A 16,217-nucleotide genomic window follows, 5' to 3' on the forward strand; every position below is an offset into this window, starting at 1 on the left:
CTGTCACATTCACAATCGCTATGTCGTATGTACTCCCAATACGTGTTTCCTTCATTGTAAAAACTACCAAGTCAACAGTTAAAATGATTTTGAGCCGATAGGTGTTACGGCCTTGGCAAGATCGATGGAGACAGCGATCTGTTAGCGTATACACCGCCCAAATAGCTATGTGGAATTCTCTCATGTCGAGATTAAACTCACGTCGTTTGAACTTTGGCCGAGGTCATTATTTGCTTTTAATGATTATATACAAATAAAAAAAGAAGATAACTGGTTTTGGGTCGTCCTTTCCGCATATCTCGTGGGATTGTGAGTTGGAGAGACGACAGTGATGGTGGGGAGGGGGTTGGCATTCTCTCAAGCCGGGATTCAACCTATGTCCTTATAAAAGGTCTTTGTCCGAGGTCACCGAGTCCGATCGATGCAGCTGATCGGTGCAGCCATGCAGTGCAGCCGTGCAACGATCGGTGCAGCCGTTTGTGCGGTACCCGGGAAAATAACGTTATGTGGGAGTCCAAACCAGAAAATGCTGGAGGCCAAAGCTGAAATTGGAAAAACAATATATCCAATTTTACTCTAGGGGGTCCCAGGATTACCCACCCAAAATATTGTTGCGATCGGTTCAGCCGTTTTTGCGGTACCTTTGAACGGACGGACAGACAAACAGACAGACAGACAGACACAGATGGACGGACATTTGGTGAATTATAGTAGGATAAGTGCACCGGTTATCGTCACCACTACCCCAACCAAATTCCAAATTCTCACCCTACAAGTTCCATCAGAAGGTTTGTCAAAGACTTGGGCCAATCTTGCTTGCTTTAGGTAGGAGCTATGAACTCCTACTATGTGTGGGAGATGGTGTAAGAATGTTACCCCTATGGGTGTTTATGTATGGAAGATTTGGTACCCCATTATTAATAGGACTACGGTATTCCCTTAGATCTCTATTCTGCTGTTTTTTTTTAAAGAGATATGTATAAAGCTCAAAGGAGTAAAAGAATAAAGTTGTCACCATGTTTGTTTTAATGAAAGAAGGGAAATTTCTCAATTTACACATCTGCATGACAGTACAACATATATTATGGCAAAGCACGATATAATAATTGCAAAATTATCATCTTCTTTCTCTTGTCTAATCACAATCAATATGTACACTGTGTAAGAGAAATCAGGAATGTGAATTCGTTTTGTCTACATTTCAACAGGAGTATTGTTTAAGGCTCATTTTAACATTGTACAGGTCACTTTTCCCTGCAATCTTTGTAGAAGTAGTCATATGTTACTTACAACAATTACTGGTTTTGTAATCGGGTAGCACACTTCAACACTCTACCCCCTTATGAATGCTAAAGAATTGGGAGCACAAACCCCTAAATGAACAATATGGCTCCATCGGTTTGTTTTTCGCTGAACATTAGAGTAGGTGTGCGTATATCATTGACAGTAAAACGTGATCACGTTCTCTTGGTTTCCTCTCATAAGAAGCACAGGTGGCCGCAGGTCTCTAGAAAGCGTATCGAGCAGGGCCATGTACAGGCTGCTGGGGCAGGCACCACGCCGCGGTAGGGGCAGGCTCCTGCAGAGAGCACGCACGATCATCCGCATAGTACACCACAGGTTATGATGACATACAGATGTACGTCCTCCGTCGCACCTGCCATTTTTAATGTGCCTGTCACGTGTTATGTGCTGGTCACGTTTGCACCTGTCATTTGTGTTGTGCTGGTAATGTGGGATGCGCTGGTAACGTGTGAGGTGCTGGTCACATTTGTAACTGTCACCTGTAATGTGCTGGTTATGTGTGAGGCACTGGTTACGTGTGATGTGCTGGTAACGTGTGATGTGCTCGTCACGTTTGTATCTGTCACTTGTGTTGTGCTGGTAATGTGGGATACACTGCAAAGGTGTGAGGTGCTGGTCACGTTTGCACCTGTCACGTGGAATGTGCTGCTCACATTTGCACCTGCCACCTGTGATATATGCTGGTTACGTGTGATGTGCTGGTCACATTTGCACCTGTCACATGTGATGTGCTGGTCAAGTTTGCACCTGTCACGTGTGATATATGCTGGTCACGTGTGAGACGTTGGTCACGTGTGATGTCCTGGTCACATTTGCACCTGTCACATGTGATGTGCTGGTCACGTTTGCACCTGTCACGTGTAATGTGCTGCTCACATTTGCGCCTGCCACGTGTGATATGTGCTGGTTACGTGTGATGTGCTGGTCACATTTACACCTGTCACGTGTGATATGTGCTGGTTACGTGTGATGTGCTGGTCACATTTACACCTGTCACGTGTAATGTGCTGCTCACATTTGCACCTGCCACGTGTGACATGTGCTGGTCACGTGTGATGCGCTGGTCACGTTTGCGCCTGTCACGTGTGGTATGTGCTGGTCACGTGTGAGACGTTGGTCACGTGTGATGTCCTGGTCACGTGTGATGTCCTGGTCACGTGCGATGCTAAATGTAAACTCTGTACAAGAGACTGTTCTTTGTTCCAATCTAATTGACTTTCTACCAGTTAACTCCACATTGTACTCGAGTCGTGTAGTGAGTGCTTCAGTGTTTTTTACTGAGTGCCAGTTTGCACTTGATGAAAAAAGTCAACTAAATACAGTTTGTGTAAAAACATGGAGGAACATCAAGGTAAAGTCTCTTAGCTGGTAAAGCTGTAATTTTTATTAGATGGCCCATTGTCGATTTTATGTTTATTAGATGGCCCATTGTCGATTTTATGTATTTATTAGATGGCCCATTGTCGATTTTATGTGTTTATTAGATGGCCCATTGTCGATTTTATGTATTTATTAGATGGCCCATTGTCGATTTTATGTATTTATTAGATGGGCCCATTGTCGATTTTATGTATTTATTAGATGGCCCATTGTCGATTTTATGTGTTTATTAGATGGCCCATTGTCGATTTTATGTATTTATAAGATGGCCCATTGTCGATTTTATGTATTTATTAGATGGACACATTGTCGATTTTATGTGTTTATTAGATGGCCCATTGTCGATTTTATGTGTTTATTAGATGGCCCATTGTCGATTTTATGTGTTTATTAGATGGCCCAGACAAACAGGGTTGGCGGCAGGAAGGGCATCCGGCCGTAAAACATTGCTTCAAAAAGGGGACCAAAAAAACAACAACAACCACGGTCCCCGAAAAGGCCAACCCCCGCCTTGCGGGGGAAAATGGCCTCTAAACGGTGGTTTTTATTAGATGGCCCATTGTCGATTTTATGTATTTATTAGATGGGCACATTGTCGATTTTTTGTATTTATTAGATGGCCCATTGTCGATTTTATGTGTTTATTCGATGGCCCATTGTCCATTTTATGTATTTATTAGATGGCCCATTGTCGATTTTATGTATTTATTAGGTGATCCATTGTCGATTTTATGTATTTATTAGATGGCCCATTGTCGATTTTATGTGTTTATTAGATGACCCATTGTCGATTTTATGTGTTTATTAGATGGCCCATTGTCGATTTTATGTATTTATTAGATGGCCCATTGTCGATTTTATGTATTTATTAAATGGCCCATTGTCGATTTTATGTATTTATTAGATGGCCCATTGTCGATTTTATGTATTTATTAGATGGCCCATTGTCGATTTTATGTATTTATTAGATGGCCCATTGTCGATTTTATGTATTTATTAGATGGCCCATTGTCGATTTTATGTATTTATTAGATGGCCCATTGTCGATTTTATGTATTTATTAGATGGTCCATTGTCGATTTTATGTATTTATTAGATGGCCCATTGTCGATTTTATGTATTTATTAGATGGCCCATTGTCGATTTTATGTATTTATTAGATGGCCCATTGTCGATTTTATGTATTTATTAGATGGCCCATTGTCGATTTTATGTATTTATTAGATGGCCCATTGTCGATTTTATGTATTTATTAGATGGCCCATTGTCGATTTTATGTATTTATTAGATGGCCCATTGTCGATTTTATGTATTTATTAGATGGTCCATTGTCGATTTTATGTATTTATTAGATGGGCACATTGTCGATTTTATGTATGTGTCAAACACTCTATCTGTACACTACAATCATGCAGTGAGTGGCATCATTAACTGAGGGCATAGTTGTACCGCTGATGCAATGCCCTCTGTAGGTGAGGGCAGGAATTTGGAATTTGTTACAGGGTGCGGCGATAGCTCGCCTAATCTTTGCGGAGGAAGGACACCGTGGGATCTTTAACGTCCACTAATAGCAGAGCAGTTAAGAGGAAGCATCGTTCATTTTTTCAGGAAAGCACCAAATTTGGCACAGATGTAGTGTGGACCTATACAATTGTTTTCCTGAGGGGCGCTCAAAAATTCAGAACCCCTGGTGGCCGCCATATTGAATTTCAACATGACCGCCCTCTGTGACCTATTTCCCTCAATAACTTCTATACTATGAGTGGTCTTGGTCTTGTATTGTGGTCTTGGCAATAGCATACTACTTTACCTACCAGTCACACGGTGTGGAGGAACTCTGGATTGCCATTGGCACTGGTAAAAGCTACCGCTACCTTGCCATCCATAAAATTGCCACCGGCCTTGGCCGCAGGAAGTCCGAGTCTTTGCCATTATTTCATGCCTTCACTGGCTGCGACACAGTGTCATTTTTTGCCCAAATTGGGAAAAAGACAGCCTGGAAGGCTTGGGAGGCATACCCCAGCATCACGCAGACCTTTCATGCTCTCGCGTATAGGCCATCTGTGGACGCTATTACTATGGAACTACAGAGCATAGAAAGATATGTTGCCATCCTCTATGACCGGACTACCGAGATAAAGACAGTGAATGACATGCGCCGAACACTTGTTTACGAAGAAGGCAAGAACAATTGATCACATTCCCCCAACAGCAGACTCCTTCGAACAACACCTAAAACGTGCATGTTTTCAGGCTGGACACGTATGGAGTGAGGCACTTGTGCCCTACCCAGAACTTCCATCACCAGCTGATTGGGGCTGGATGAAAACAGGGACTTCTTGGACATCAATTTGGACCACAATACCACTGATACAGGAGGCATGTTCAGAGCTTACAAGCTGCCATTGTAAGGCGGCCTGTAAAGGCAACTGTAAATGCTCCAGGGGAAATCTGCCCTGCACATCACTGTGTGACTGCGATGGACAGTGCTTGTAGTACTACGCGTCTGTGCGAGAGCCTCCACCTTTCAAGTGCCCACAATATTTTAAGTTAAAACTGCAACTGTGTGTAACTTTGATTAATTAATACCATTCCATTGTTATCAGAGACCAATAAAACAATGTGTATCACTAGGAATTGAAATTTTACCTAAAATACTATGAGAGATTCAAGGAAAATGGAAACACCATGGCGGCCATCTTGAAATTAAAGATGATGGATGCCAATCTTTATGCAATTGATCCCATTGGATTCAGAGACCATGAAAACATGGGGTAAGACACTGGAACTGTGGTGTTATCGCTCATAGTATAGAAGTTATTGAGGGAAATAGGTCACAGAGGGCGGTCATGTTGAAATTCAATATGGCGGCCACCAGGGGTTCTGAATTTTTGGGCGCCCCTCAGGAAAACAATTGTATAGGTCCACACTACATCTGTGCCAAATTTGGTGCTTTCCTGAAAAAATGAACGATAGGCCCTATTTTTCGGTCTTAACTGCCTAAGTACAACGAATGTCAGTAGACGGAATGCCCAGTTTAACGTCCATCCGATGGATGGCATACACATTGACGAAGCACCTGTGAAACACGTGGATGACAGTTTATAGCTGGGCCGAGATTGGAACTCAGGATGGATAGCTTTGAGGCGAGTTTGCATACCTCTAAGCTATCCTGCCAGCCCACAGGTATACATAATTATCAGTAAAAATAGACAGCATCTACATTATTACCCTCGCCTGAGGAGAGGGTATTGCATTTGAGTCTGTTTGTTACTTGCCGGAATAGATTCGGGCAAGTATGTTGGTTGGTTGGTTTGTCTGTGCGCAATACTACGTCTACATCGTTGCACATAGTGTCGCCATACTTTACACACATATTTGCCTTGCCCTGGAATAGACTGTGTCCAATTTTTAACGCTCTAGGCCCAAGGTCAAGCTCAAGGTCACCCAAAAACGTGAAAATCGTTAGCTTTTAATTTTACAGCCGCCATGTTGTTGCTCGCCGTCACTGCGATGCGTAGCGAAAGATGCCTCAGAGCTGTCACATTCACAATCGCTATGTCGTATGTACTCCCGATACGTATTTCCTTCATTGTAAAAACTACCAACTCAACAGTTAAAAGGATTTTGAGCCGATAGGTGTTATGGCCTTGGCAAGATCGATGGAGACAGCGATCTGTTAGTTTATACACCGCCCAAATAGCTTTGCTGGCTATGCTGCTAGTTATACACCGCCGGCAAGAGTATACATGTATAGATTTCAAGAGTATACATGTATAGATTTCAAGAGTATACATTTATAGATTTCAAGAGTATACATGTATAGATATAGATTTCCCACCATTTTGATCCAAAATGGCCGATAAAAAAGTACATTCCGGGAAGTCCTCGGTCTCTGACCGATTTTTAATTTGCTTGTCTGTCTGTTTGTTTGTCCCCACAGAATAAATATGATTTTCTCTGCAACCGTTGGTCTGATTGACAGGAAATTTGCACCATAGGGGCAACTCCACCTGTAGAATTTTGTAATGATAATTATGACATCATAGATCACGTGGATGTTGGTTGTTGGCTTAGGTTTGTAGGCTTAGGTTGTTGGCTTATAGCCTGGTGTTGGCTTAGCGGTTAGGGTGCTGGCTTGGGATCTTAGGATCCTGGCTTTGAATTCTGGTCGATCGCTGAATTAACACCAGGGGGGTTGACTCAGCCTGTCATCCTTCCGAGGTCGGCAAATTGAGTACCAGCTTGCTGGGATGAATGATCCCAGTGTGTACCCTGGTTTAGAATAGGTACTCCGTATCCCTGCGCATCGTAAGAGGCGACGAAGGGTTGGCGCCAGGAAGGGCATCCGGCCATAAAAACATTGCCTCAAACAGGGAACCATGATTGTCAGGGGGCTCGCAAGGCTAACCCCTGCTCGAGCGGGGAAAATGGCCTTAAAACGATCATTCATTCATTCATATTCATAGGTCACGTTGGGTCGGCCACGATCTTGGAAAAACCGAAAAATTTTGCACCGCTATATCTCCGAAAGCGCCGAATAGAAAAAATTGAGACATGGCTCATTGTAAAGAACTCTCAATGGGAAATAACATCTGTTAATGATGATGTCATAGGTGCCTCCATTATGACGTCATAATTTGACAAGTACAAAACTTCATCCGATAAAGATGAAATTTCTTGAGCATAATCTCGGGCTAAATTGGTGGAGAAAAAATAATAATGATGACGTCATCGGTCACATGGTTCGGCCGCCATATTTGTTTTAACACAAAAGCCTTAAAAACCACCGACACCACATCCTGGCGAGGGTCTGCAATATCTGATTGCTCTTTCTTGTTTGTATTTGCATACAGTATATTCCTCGTTATACTATTTGTGTCTTGGAATATTGTGAGTACCGGTACTTGGATATCATAATCGTCACGTTTTTTGAATTGCCCAGCCCCATGCTGGTGCAAGGATGTCGATATTTGTTATAAATGACCTCTCTGAATGAAACATGTCAATCCAAATGAAAGTTCTGATTGTGCAAAAATGCTATTATTTATGTCACTAATATACAGTATTAAAAGCAATCAATTTATGAAATATGCACACTGCACATGGGTGTGGAAGGAGTTGGGAGAGGATGAGAAGAAAGGTTGGGAATCAGTAATATGCATCACAACTGGGAGCGTCTTACGTGCTGTTTCCTTACTTGACGCTCAGCATTTAAAAAGGATAGAGCATGTACAAACAACCATCAGTTGGCAAACATTGTGTAGGCTTGATGGGCCTAATGGCCTCCACCTGCATTGAAGTTCCTCATAAGGGACCTCAAATTTTTACCTGTGCACCATCTTGTCAGTACTCTCTGATAACTAACCAAATGTCTCAGGTGCACATGGATTTGATATCATGGATTTGATAGATGTATGGTTGTGATAGTTATGGATCAGGTGAATGCATTTCGTCAGGTTTTAATTTGACACAACATTCACTACTTTAATTGTAGTCTAGCACTACAGGCCTTGCGTCCTCACATGACAATCAGTGCTGCATCCGCTGACAATTCACGCATGATCTCATTCAACCGGACCTGACGCATGATCTGAAAGGCAATATGACAGCAGTGTGAGGAATGAATGCAAATTAATTAATGCGGACATCTGTCATGACGTTTACATAAAGCCCACAATGCTCAATACTCATCATGTACTACATTATATAGTGTATCGAGAGGGTGTGTGCTTCCTGTATTTTAACCATCACCTTGGCTCGGTGGCTTTCCAGATCTTTGTCAGAAATCTTCCAAGGAAGATGGTTCCACGACTCATCCGCAAAGTCTGCGGTCTGAGTGGCATCACCGAGTTGGAACTCTGAGATCAAATCTTCAAAATATTTTGCACTGCAAATAGAGACAAGATAGAGAGGCATCCATGATGGAAAACATTTTGAGCATGGTATACAACGACATCGGTCCTGAGAGCCTGGACTATAAATTTGAATCACCATTAAGTCCCAGTTTGCTAAAAACCTGTCATTTCAAAATCTTACCGAAAATGTGTACTCAAAGCTGGGTCAGGAAAACAAAGCGATGGCGAAGGTTTTCAGCGGAATAGACAATGACAAGTCCAGGGGCCACAATTACATCATCAATTAGAACGGCACTCAGTAGAGAGCATACCTCGACCTGGTTGGCCATATCACTCAATGAATCACTTTAAAAAATCATACTAGCTGGATCCGGATCTGGATCTTCACCGAAATTGAATAGATTCTTCCTCATCACACACACAAGCTGTCCAACAAGTTTCGTCCAAATCCATCCATAACTTTTTGAGATATCCTGCTATGTATCGTTTTTGGCCCTATCTCCCAATGGTGAAGAATCACTTAGAATATTAAATAATTCTCATATCCGAATCCATATTCAGATTTTCACCAAAATCGAATCGAATCGTCCTTGTCAGACACTCAACCAGTCCGCCAAGTTTCGTCCAAATCCGTCCACAACCTTTTGAGATATCCTGCTATGTATCGTTTTTGGCCCTATCTCCCAATGGTGAAGAATCACTTGAAAAATTATAGCAGCCGGTGGCAATCCGGATCTTCACCAAAATCTAATCATTTCGTCCTCGTCACATACGCTACATCTCTGCCAAAGTTCGTCCGAATCCGTCCACAACTTTTTGAGATATCTTGTTCACAACCAGACAGACAGACAAACGGACAAACAGCCAGGGGTGAAAACATAACCTCCATCCACCTTTGGTGGCGGAGGTAACTAGAAAGATATCCCGCTAATCAAAGATTGCATACCCTCACTCACACTTGTTTTGCGTGATTTTAAAGTACGTATTTTGTAGACGTACTCCCATTGTAATTGTAGCGTACATAAGTTATAGAAGTACTTGTATTCTAATTGTACATACTTTAAAGAGTAACTCGGTTGAAAAAAAAATGGTAGAAATTTTAGTCGACGTTGGCAAATGATGTGTGGACAGTCAGACAAAGACCGACAGACAAATGGACCCAAATGCAATACCCTCTCCTCTGGCAAGGGTAACTGTCACGACACTCAGTAGAGCGCATACCTCCGCCAGGTTGAACCGTTTACGTTTTTATATCCCACTGATAGGCCGGATCTGGATTCGGACCTGAACCAAAATCTAATCGACTTGTTCTTGTCACCGAACCAACTCGTCCACCAAGTTTTGTCATAATCCGTCCATGATGTTTTTGAGATATCGTGCTATTGCTATATATCGTTTTTGACACTATCCCTGAATAGTGAAGAATCATTTCAAAAAATTCTCAGATCAGGATCTTCACCAAAATGGAATCATTTTGGCCTTGTCACACACCCAACCTGTCCACCAAAATTTGTCGGAATCACCCATCTACCATATGAAACACAATGTCAGTTTGTGTGCTTGTCCAGATGTCTGTACCTTTTCATAAGGGTAGGTTTTAAAAGCCAATCTTTAAACACAATGGTCTATTTTTGAGGATAAAACAAACTCGAAAAACGTTTTCCATAAAAGAGTAATTATGTCTCTTCTATTGGAATTGCAGAGGGTGACTTGCAAACTGAGCCTCAAGTTCGGTGTACAGTTTTTTTAAATACCAATAAATGGAAGGTGCAGGGAGGTGAATTTCGCTGCACATGATGTGCAATGCCCGCAGAGTAAAAGGAGCGTTCCTTTAGATCCATAAGATATCTCATAAATAAAGAAGATAGAAGCACACCTGACACGAGGCAGAGACTTCAAACGCTCACGAGGCGATACCGTCGAATAAACTGCTCCGCCCGTGATTTTTGACGGGCTTTTTACGAGTTAGTTATAAACCGTCATCCCAGTGTTTCACAGGTGGGGTGATTCATCAATGTGTGTGCCATCCCTCAGATGGACTTTAAACTGGTGTTCCATCTGCCGGCAGTATTTGGTGGACTTTAAGCATCCCACGGTGTCCTTGGTGAAGAGTAGGCAATCTATCGCCGGCACCATGAACAAATTACAAATTCCCACCCCAACTACTTAGTCGCGCGTCAAACCTGGCCAGCCGGTTCGTGAAATACATGGTTCCAAAAACGTGCCCCGACTGACCCCACAAGAACATGTGAAAAATTGTGGCCATTAAAGAAGATATTATTCCTTCTTCCATTCATAGATACAAAATTATTGTTCTACATTTAAACAAGCCCCCCCACCTTTAACCATTCGTTTATGTACCTACTACTGTATATACGTATAGATAGGATAGTCCCTATATAAACAGGCAGTTGTGAGGCTTCAACCAAGAAGATCACATTCATTTTGATAGCAATATCCATTTCGAAAATTGTGAATAAATAAATAGTGGAAAAAATATATATTTAAGAAAAATTTGTTTACAAAATTTAGGAAATATAGTGAATGTAACCTGAAAGCCTTACTTCTGTGGTTGTGGTGGTTGATTGTAGTCTGGAAGAATGTGAATATCTGTAAATCCCAAACGAAATTTTTGCAGAAGAGAACCTATTCTGCAGACAGAGCAAGTAATTTGAACAGAACCATTTCAATGTGCCTCCAAAACCAAGGTTATTTTAACATCTATCATCATTAAAATTGCATTTGACACGTAGGTAGACATGTTCGAAAGTAGAAGTAAACAAGATTTAACAAATTCATTTTCTTTACAGTTGTCGCTCTAAATGAGAAATACTGTGCACAAGGAGCAACGCTTCCCACTTTGTTTACTTACGCGTCCCCTTCATTGGCTGATATATCACCATGTCCACCAATGAACACACGCACTTTGCAGTTTCTCCAGCATTTCTTCCTTGCCAGCAGATACGGGATGAGCAGTGTGAGACCTACAATGAGAAAACTTTCTCATCTCTTGCCAAAGATAACCTCATTCCTGAGCCACTGACGTTAATTCCCTAAATGGGAAGTGACAGGATTGATTCATGATGATTTCACGTACAACTCTTCAGGCGACAATTGAAAAGTTTACCTCCCGACTTTGCGTATGTGTACAAAATGCAGGAGGACAATTTTTCTCTCCTCTACAAGAGCGAGGCTTACGGAAGAGCAAGGCTTGTGCTTCGGCCTCACCATGGGAGATTCCAAATATTTTGAGAACTTTATATGCCACAGAATCCAGGAGAGACATATTTAATGCTGGGGTGCCAGCTCGTAGCAGAGAGCAGTACTCCATTGAGCTACAGACAAAGTAGTTCTAATTTTCTAAGGAAAGACTTGGATTTCTGTTTGGATGCTTAGTCTGGGGCTGGCTTGGGGGTAGTGGACTAGAGTCCCTGTATAAAGAGAGTTGCGCCATGCGCTGACCCGAGATTTCTGGTCACGTGATTTCATGGCGCCATTTTGTGTCTAACTTCACCGTGCGTGAACGTCAGCTTGGTACGGGAATGTTGTTTATTGCCAAACAAAATGATTGGTTGTTCTGCTTTTGGTTGTTCAAACCAATCTGGGAAATATAAGATGTATAGATTTCTAAGTGATAAAGTCAGAAGACAAATTTGGGAAGCGAAAGTCAGACGAAAGAGCTGGAAAGCGATCGACTCCTCGAGACTCTGCCAGGTAGGCCCACGCCGCTTGATGATCGATGTTCAAAAGCAATTCTATCTGCTCGGTTTTTTTTTGGTTGTCTGTCCGTTGAAAACCCTTTTAAAGGGAAGTGATTTGTGTTTGTTTATAATCTTCAAGGAGCTGACCAAAAATGCATTTCCGTGGGAAGAACCCTGCTCAATTTTTTTCGGGTAGTCCTAGCGGACCGCATATTGTCATTCATTGATGAAATGTCCCGGTACAGTGACATTGCCTGGTCTGCGGTTGGGTAGTCTGCGGGCAATGTCACTGTACTTTTTCAGAGGGAATTAATTTTGATTTTATAGGGGTGGGAAACCCATGGTCCGTTTTGTTTTCAGTTGTCTGTCCGTCCATTCAAAACTTATTCCGAGGCAAGTTATTTTTTTGGTTTAAAATCTTTAGCCTAATCGGCCTGCATAAAAGCAATTTTAGGGGGGGACCTGCTCAATTTTTTTGCGGGTTGTGCAGCCATCCATACGTCCAAAATTTGACGAGTTATTGTTTGCTTTGTACAGTGCTCATGCGTCTTGTGAGGGGGATGCTCACTTGTGAGGAGTGAACGGAGTAGTGATGAGTCTCACTTGTGAGGAGTGAACGGAGTAGTGATGAGTTTCACTTGTGAGGAGTGAACGTAGTGGGATGAAGTGTTGGTCTGGTCGGAGTGTTGTATTACGGGCAGAGTTTTCTTACGGTCTGAATGTATGAATCATGTTCTGTACTGAATGTATGAACCAAGTTTTGTACTGAATGTTTACTGTGTTGGGGTGTTGGCCTCATCGTGTTCCTGGTGAAATTAAACAAGTTATGGTGAATACGACGTCTTATCTGTGCTTTTCCATATCTGTTCGACTCGACGAACCGTGAACACTGCAGGTATTTTTTAAAGTTTTTTCTCTGTTTAATTACGGCTTGGCGCAGTCGAAAATTAAGTGTTAATTAAGTCGCCAGCTATGAAACATATTAATCGATCAGGCAATATCCATCAGAGTTCTGGGCAAGGGTGTAGTAATAAATGAACGTTTCAATCTTACTAGATGCCGATGACGTTTTCCTTATGTCAGAGACAGAAGCTGACTTGCAGCTTGTTAAATCATTACAATGGAAATTGAATATAAATGTCGATAAAACTAAAGTTGTACACTATAGAAATATGGCAATACAACGTACAGAATTTGTATTTTAAGTGTGTTAGACTATATGTCGGCTGGAAGTCCTACACCGGAATTGCTCTCGGCACCCTTTAAAAAATATTGGATATGCCCACACTCCTTTCTAAAAGTTATTAAAATTCAGAGAACGACAGCATTGGTTTGTCTTACTTATAATGTTAGCTCTTATATGCAGTGTTGGCTTGTAATATGCATTGCCATACCACTTTTAATATCACCACACAGCTCTTTTTCACGGCAATAGCTGAGTTTTTGACAAAACAAATATCACCTGTATGTAATAATAAGACTAAATATGTGTAGTAAAATTTTTTTTAGCAGGTTTAGAATATATCACCCCATATCGCGAATGTACATGTATATCTAATCCGACACACTTAGACACAAAATGGCGTCCAAATTTGAGTTGACACAACTCTCTATATACAGGGACTCTATAGTGGACGTCACGGAGAGGGCAGAGGTTGCAAGACCAGAAATGATGTGGAAGAGGACAGAGAGACCACCAATGTGACAGCGATGGCAAAGTGATAGGCCCATCGAATCAGCTTCATCGCAAGAGATTCCAATAATCTTGAAAGACTTGGTTTGGCAGGGAAGCTGTCACGTTGACAAAGACATGAGGCAGGAGAGCCAGCCCAGAGGGGAGAGCAGTACTCTATCAAGCTGCAGATGAAAGCCTCGTAGGTGGATAGGAGCTCAGGTGTGCCAAGGAAGGACTTTGCATGATGGAGGATGCCGAGTCGGCGTTTGGCTTTGGAGGCCAAATTTGAAATGTGGCTTGCCTAAGAGAGATAATGGCTGAGGGTGAGACCCAAGAGTATGAGAGACTGCACTTCTTCGAGAGGATTGTTGAGAAAGTAGATGGAAGGATTTGCGGTATGTTGTTTTCGAAGAGAGGGAGTGTGTGGGATTTCTCAGGATTGAAAGACATATTCCAAGTGTTTGACCAGTTTGTGATTTTGTCAAGGTATGAAGAGAGGGAAGAGGCTGCTACCTGTCTGTCAGAAGGATGAGGAATGACATGGCAGAGAGTTGAGTCATCAGCAAAGAGATAAAGAGGATTTTTCAGGGAGACAGTGAGATCATTGATGAATATTAGGAATAAGATAGGGCCCAGAACACTGTCTTGGCAGGGAGAGGAGAAAAAAGGGTTCCGTTGAGAGCCACATGTTGGCTACGAAGTCAGTCATCCAAGAGGGGAGTTGGCCTTGGATTCGATAGGCAGACAGTTTGGAGAGCAAGGCAGGATGATCTGAGATGAGGCAATACAAACTGTAATGAAAGCTCGAGATATGTTCAGAGAGACGGCTCTGATCTCATGTCTGATTTTGAGGGCCTCCATCCATTATTGGGAGAGTACAAACAGTATGGCAGATTTGTATCCAAATTGCTGATCTGAGATGAGGTCATTGGAGAAAAGGAATGATTTCATATCAACTGTGATGAAGGATTCCATGACCTTGCTGATGATTGGAAGTAAGCAAATTGATCTTTAGTTAAGGGGATCCGTTTTTACACCTTTTTATGTAGTGCTGTGATGTTGGCTGATTTCCATGCAAATGGAAGATGACCTGTGTTAAATGGCTTGTGGAAAGTGCATAGAGAGGCCGTGCAAGAGCAGCAGAGCAGGATTTTAGGACACATAAGCTGATGCTGTCCGGTCCAGTTGCAGAGTCAGATGCGAAGATTGTCAGTAATTAATTTTACTGCACAAGGTTTGAACCAACTTCTCTAGTCCAATCATAACTTGATAATAACATTTGTTTCCGTTTTGCAATAAAAGACTGAAAAGGTCCAACTCCCCTCCTCGCCCAATCTTCTTTTCCTTTTCTCTCCCTTATTCTTTACCTCCCTTCATCTCCCTTTTCCTCCTACCACTCACCTTCCCCCTTTTGCTTTTTTTATTTTTCCCATCAATTCCTACAACCCCCACATGCAAATGCAAATGTAATCCGAGCATGTTTTTCATGATAAGGTGGCATTCGTTGTGATTCCAAGTTTAAGGTTTAACATTCGTTCTGAAGTCTGAAGAATCGTAATACTGTACATAGAATTTGCGTACCACCATCATCAAAGAGCCAGTATATGTCGATTGTTTTATTATGTTGCTTGCCCAGGAAGACATCGGTTGCTGGGTTGCTGGCCATGCTCCCTGCAAAGTTGACAACAGGAAGAAAAAAACGTCACATCATACCGCGTTACATATTGATGTGGCCTCATGATGCGCGAATATGTAAGGTTTCTACAGTATATAACGAATATGTAAACGTCACTGAGATATTTTGTATTGAACTGCATTTGGTGCGCAGTGGGTAAAACACAAAGCCAGAGCAATGGAAAGGAGGGTCACCTCTTCCACTCAGAAATGATAGAATAGAACAATGTAAAGAGATGGAGTCGATGATTTGGGGAAGTCAATCACTCGTGAAATAAACAATAGAGTAATACTTACGTGTGCCCTGTACAGATTCCTTCTTCTTCTTCTTCTTCTTCTTCTTATTGCAGATTTCACTGTCTGAAAGTCCGTTACCTGCAACGTACATATATGTATGATGTAACGGACCGATTTGGTTCATACTTGGCACAAAGACAATGCATGACGGTATACATATGCACATCATTTTGTTTCGCGATGCGATCAAAGATGGCTGACTGGCGGCCATTTTAGTTGTAAAAACCCCGATATTGAACACGTTCTCGACCATTTCTTGGACATGCAATTACCGATCTTGTTCAAACTTTGCAAACAGATAATGAATGATGGCATACACATGCCCGT

At 42.0% G+C, this 16,217-nt stretch overlaps 1 protein-coding gene across 1 annotated transcript in view; it reads right to left on the minus strand.

Annotated features, from left to right (window-relative positions):
* Positions 1–1,003: 1,003 nt before the first annotated feature.
* SLC12A3 (solute carrier family 12 member 3) overlaps positions 1,004–16,217 on the minus strand; it is an 86,915-nt gene continuing 71,701 nt past the window's right edge. The window contains exons 19-25 of the mRNA XM_078784456.1: positions 15,891–15,968; positions 15,501–15,590; positions 11,416–11,527; positions 11,108–11,194; positions 8,440–8,575; positions 8,211–8,278; positions 1,004–1,579 (exon numbers count right to left, since the gene is read on the minus strand). Of these exons, the coding sequence (XP_078640582.1) occupies positions 1,438–1,579; positions 8,211–8,278; positions 8,440–8,575; positions 11,108–11,194; positions 11,416–11,527; positions 15,501–15,590; positions 15,891–15,968 (713 nt within the window). The 3' untranslated portion in view covers positions 1,004–1,437. The remainder of the gene's footprint in view (positions 1,580–8,210; positions 8,279–8,439; positions 8,576–11,107; positions 11,195–11,415; positions 11,528–15,500; positions 15,591–15,890; positions 15,969–16,217) is intronic.

Source organism: Myxine glutinosa, chromosome 9 (assembly GCF_964187855.1).
Source record: "Myxine glutinosa chromosome 9, kmMyxGlut1.1, whole genome shotgun sequence".
Taxonomy (NCBI): domain Eukaryota; kingdom Metazoa; phylum Chordata; class Myxini; order Myxiniformes; family Myxinidae; genus Myxine; species Myxine glutinosa.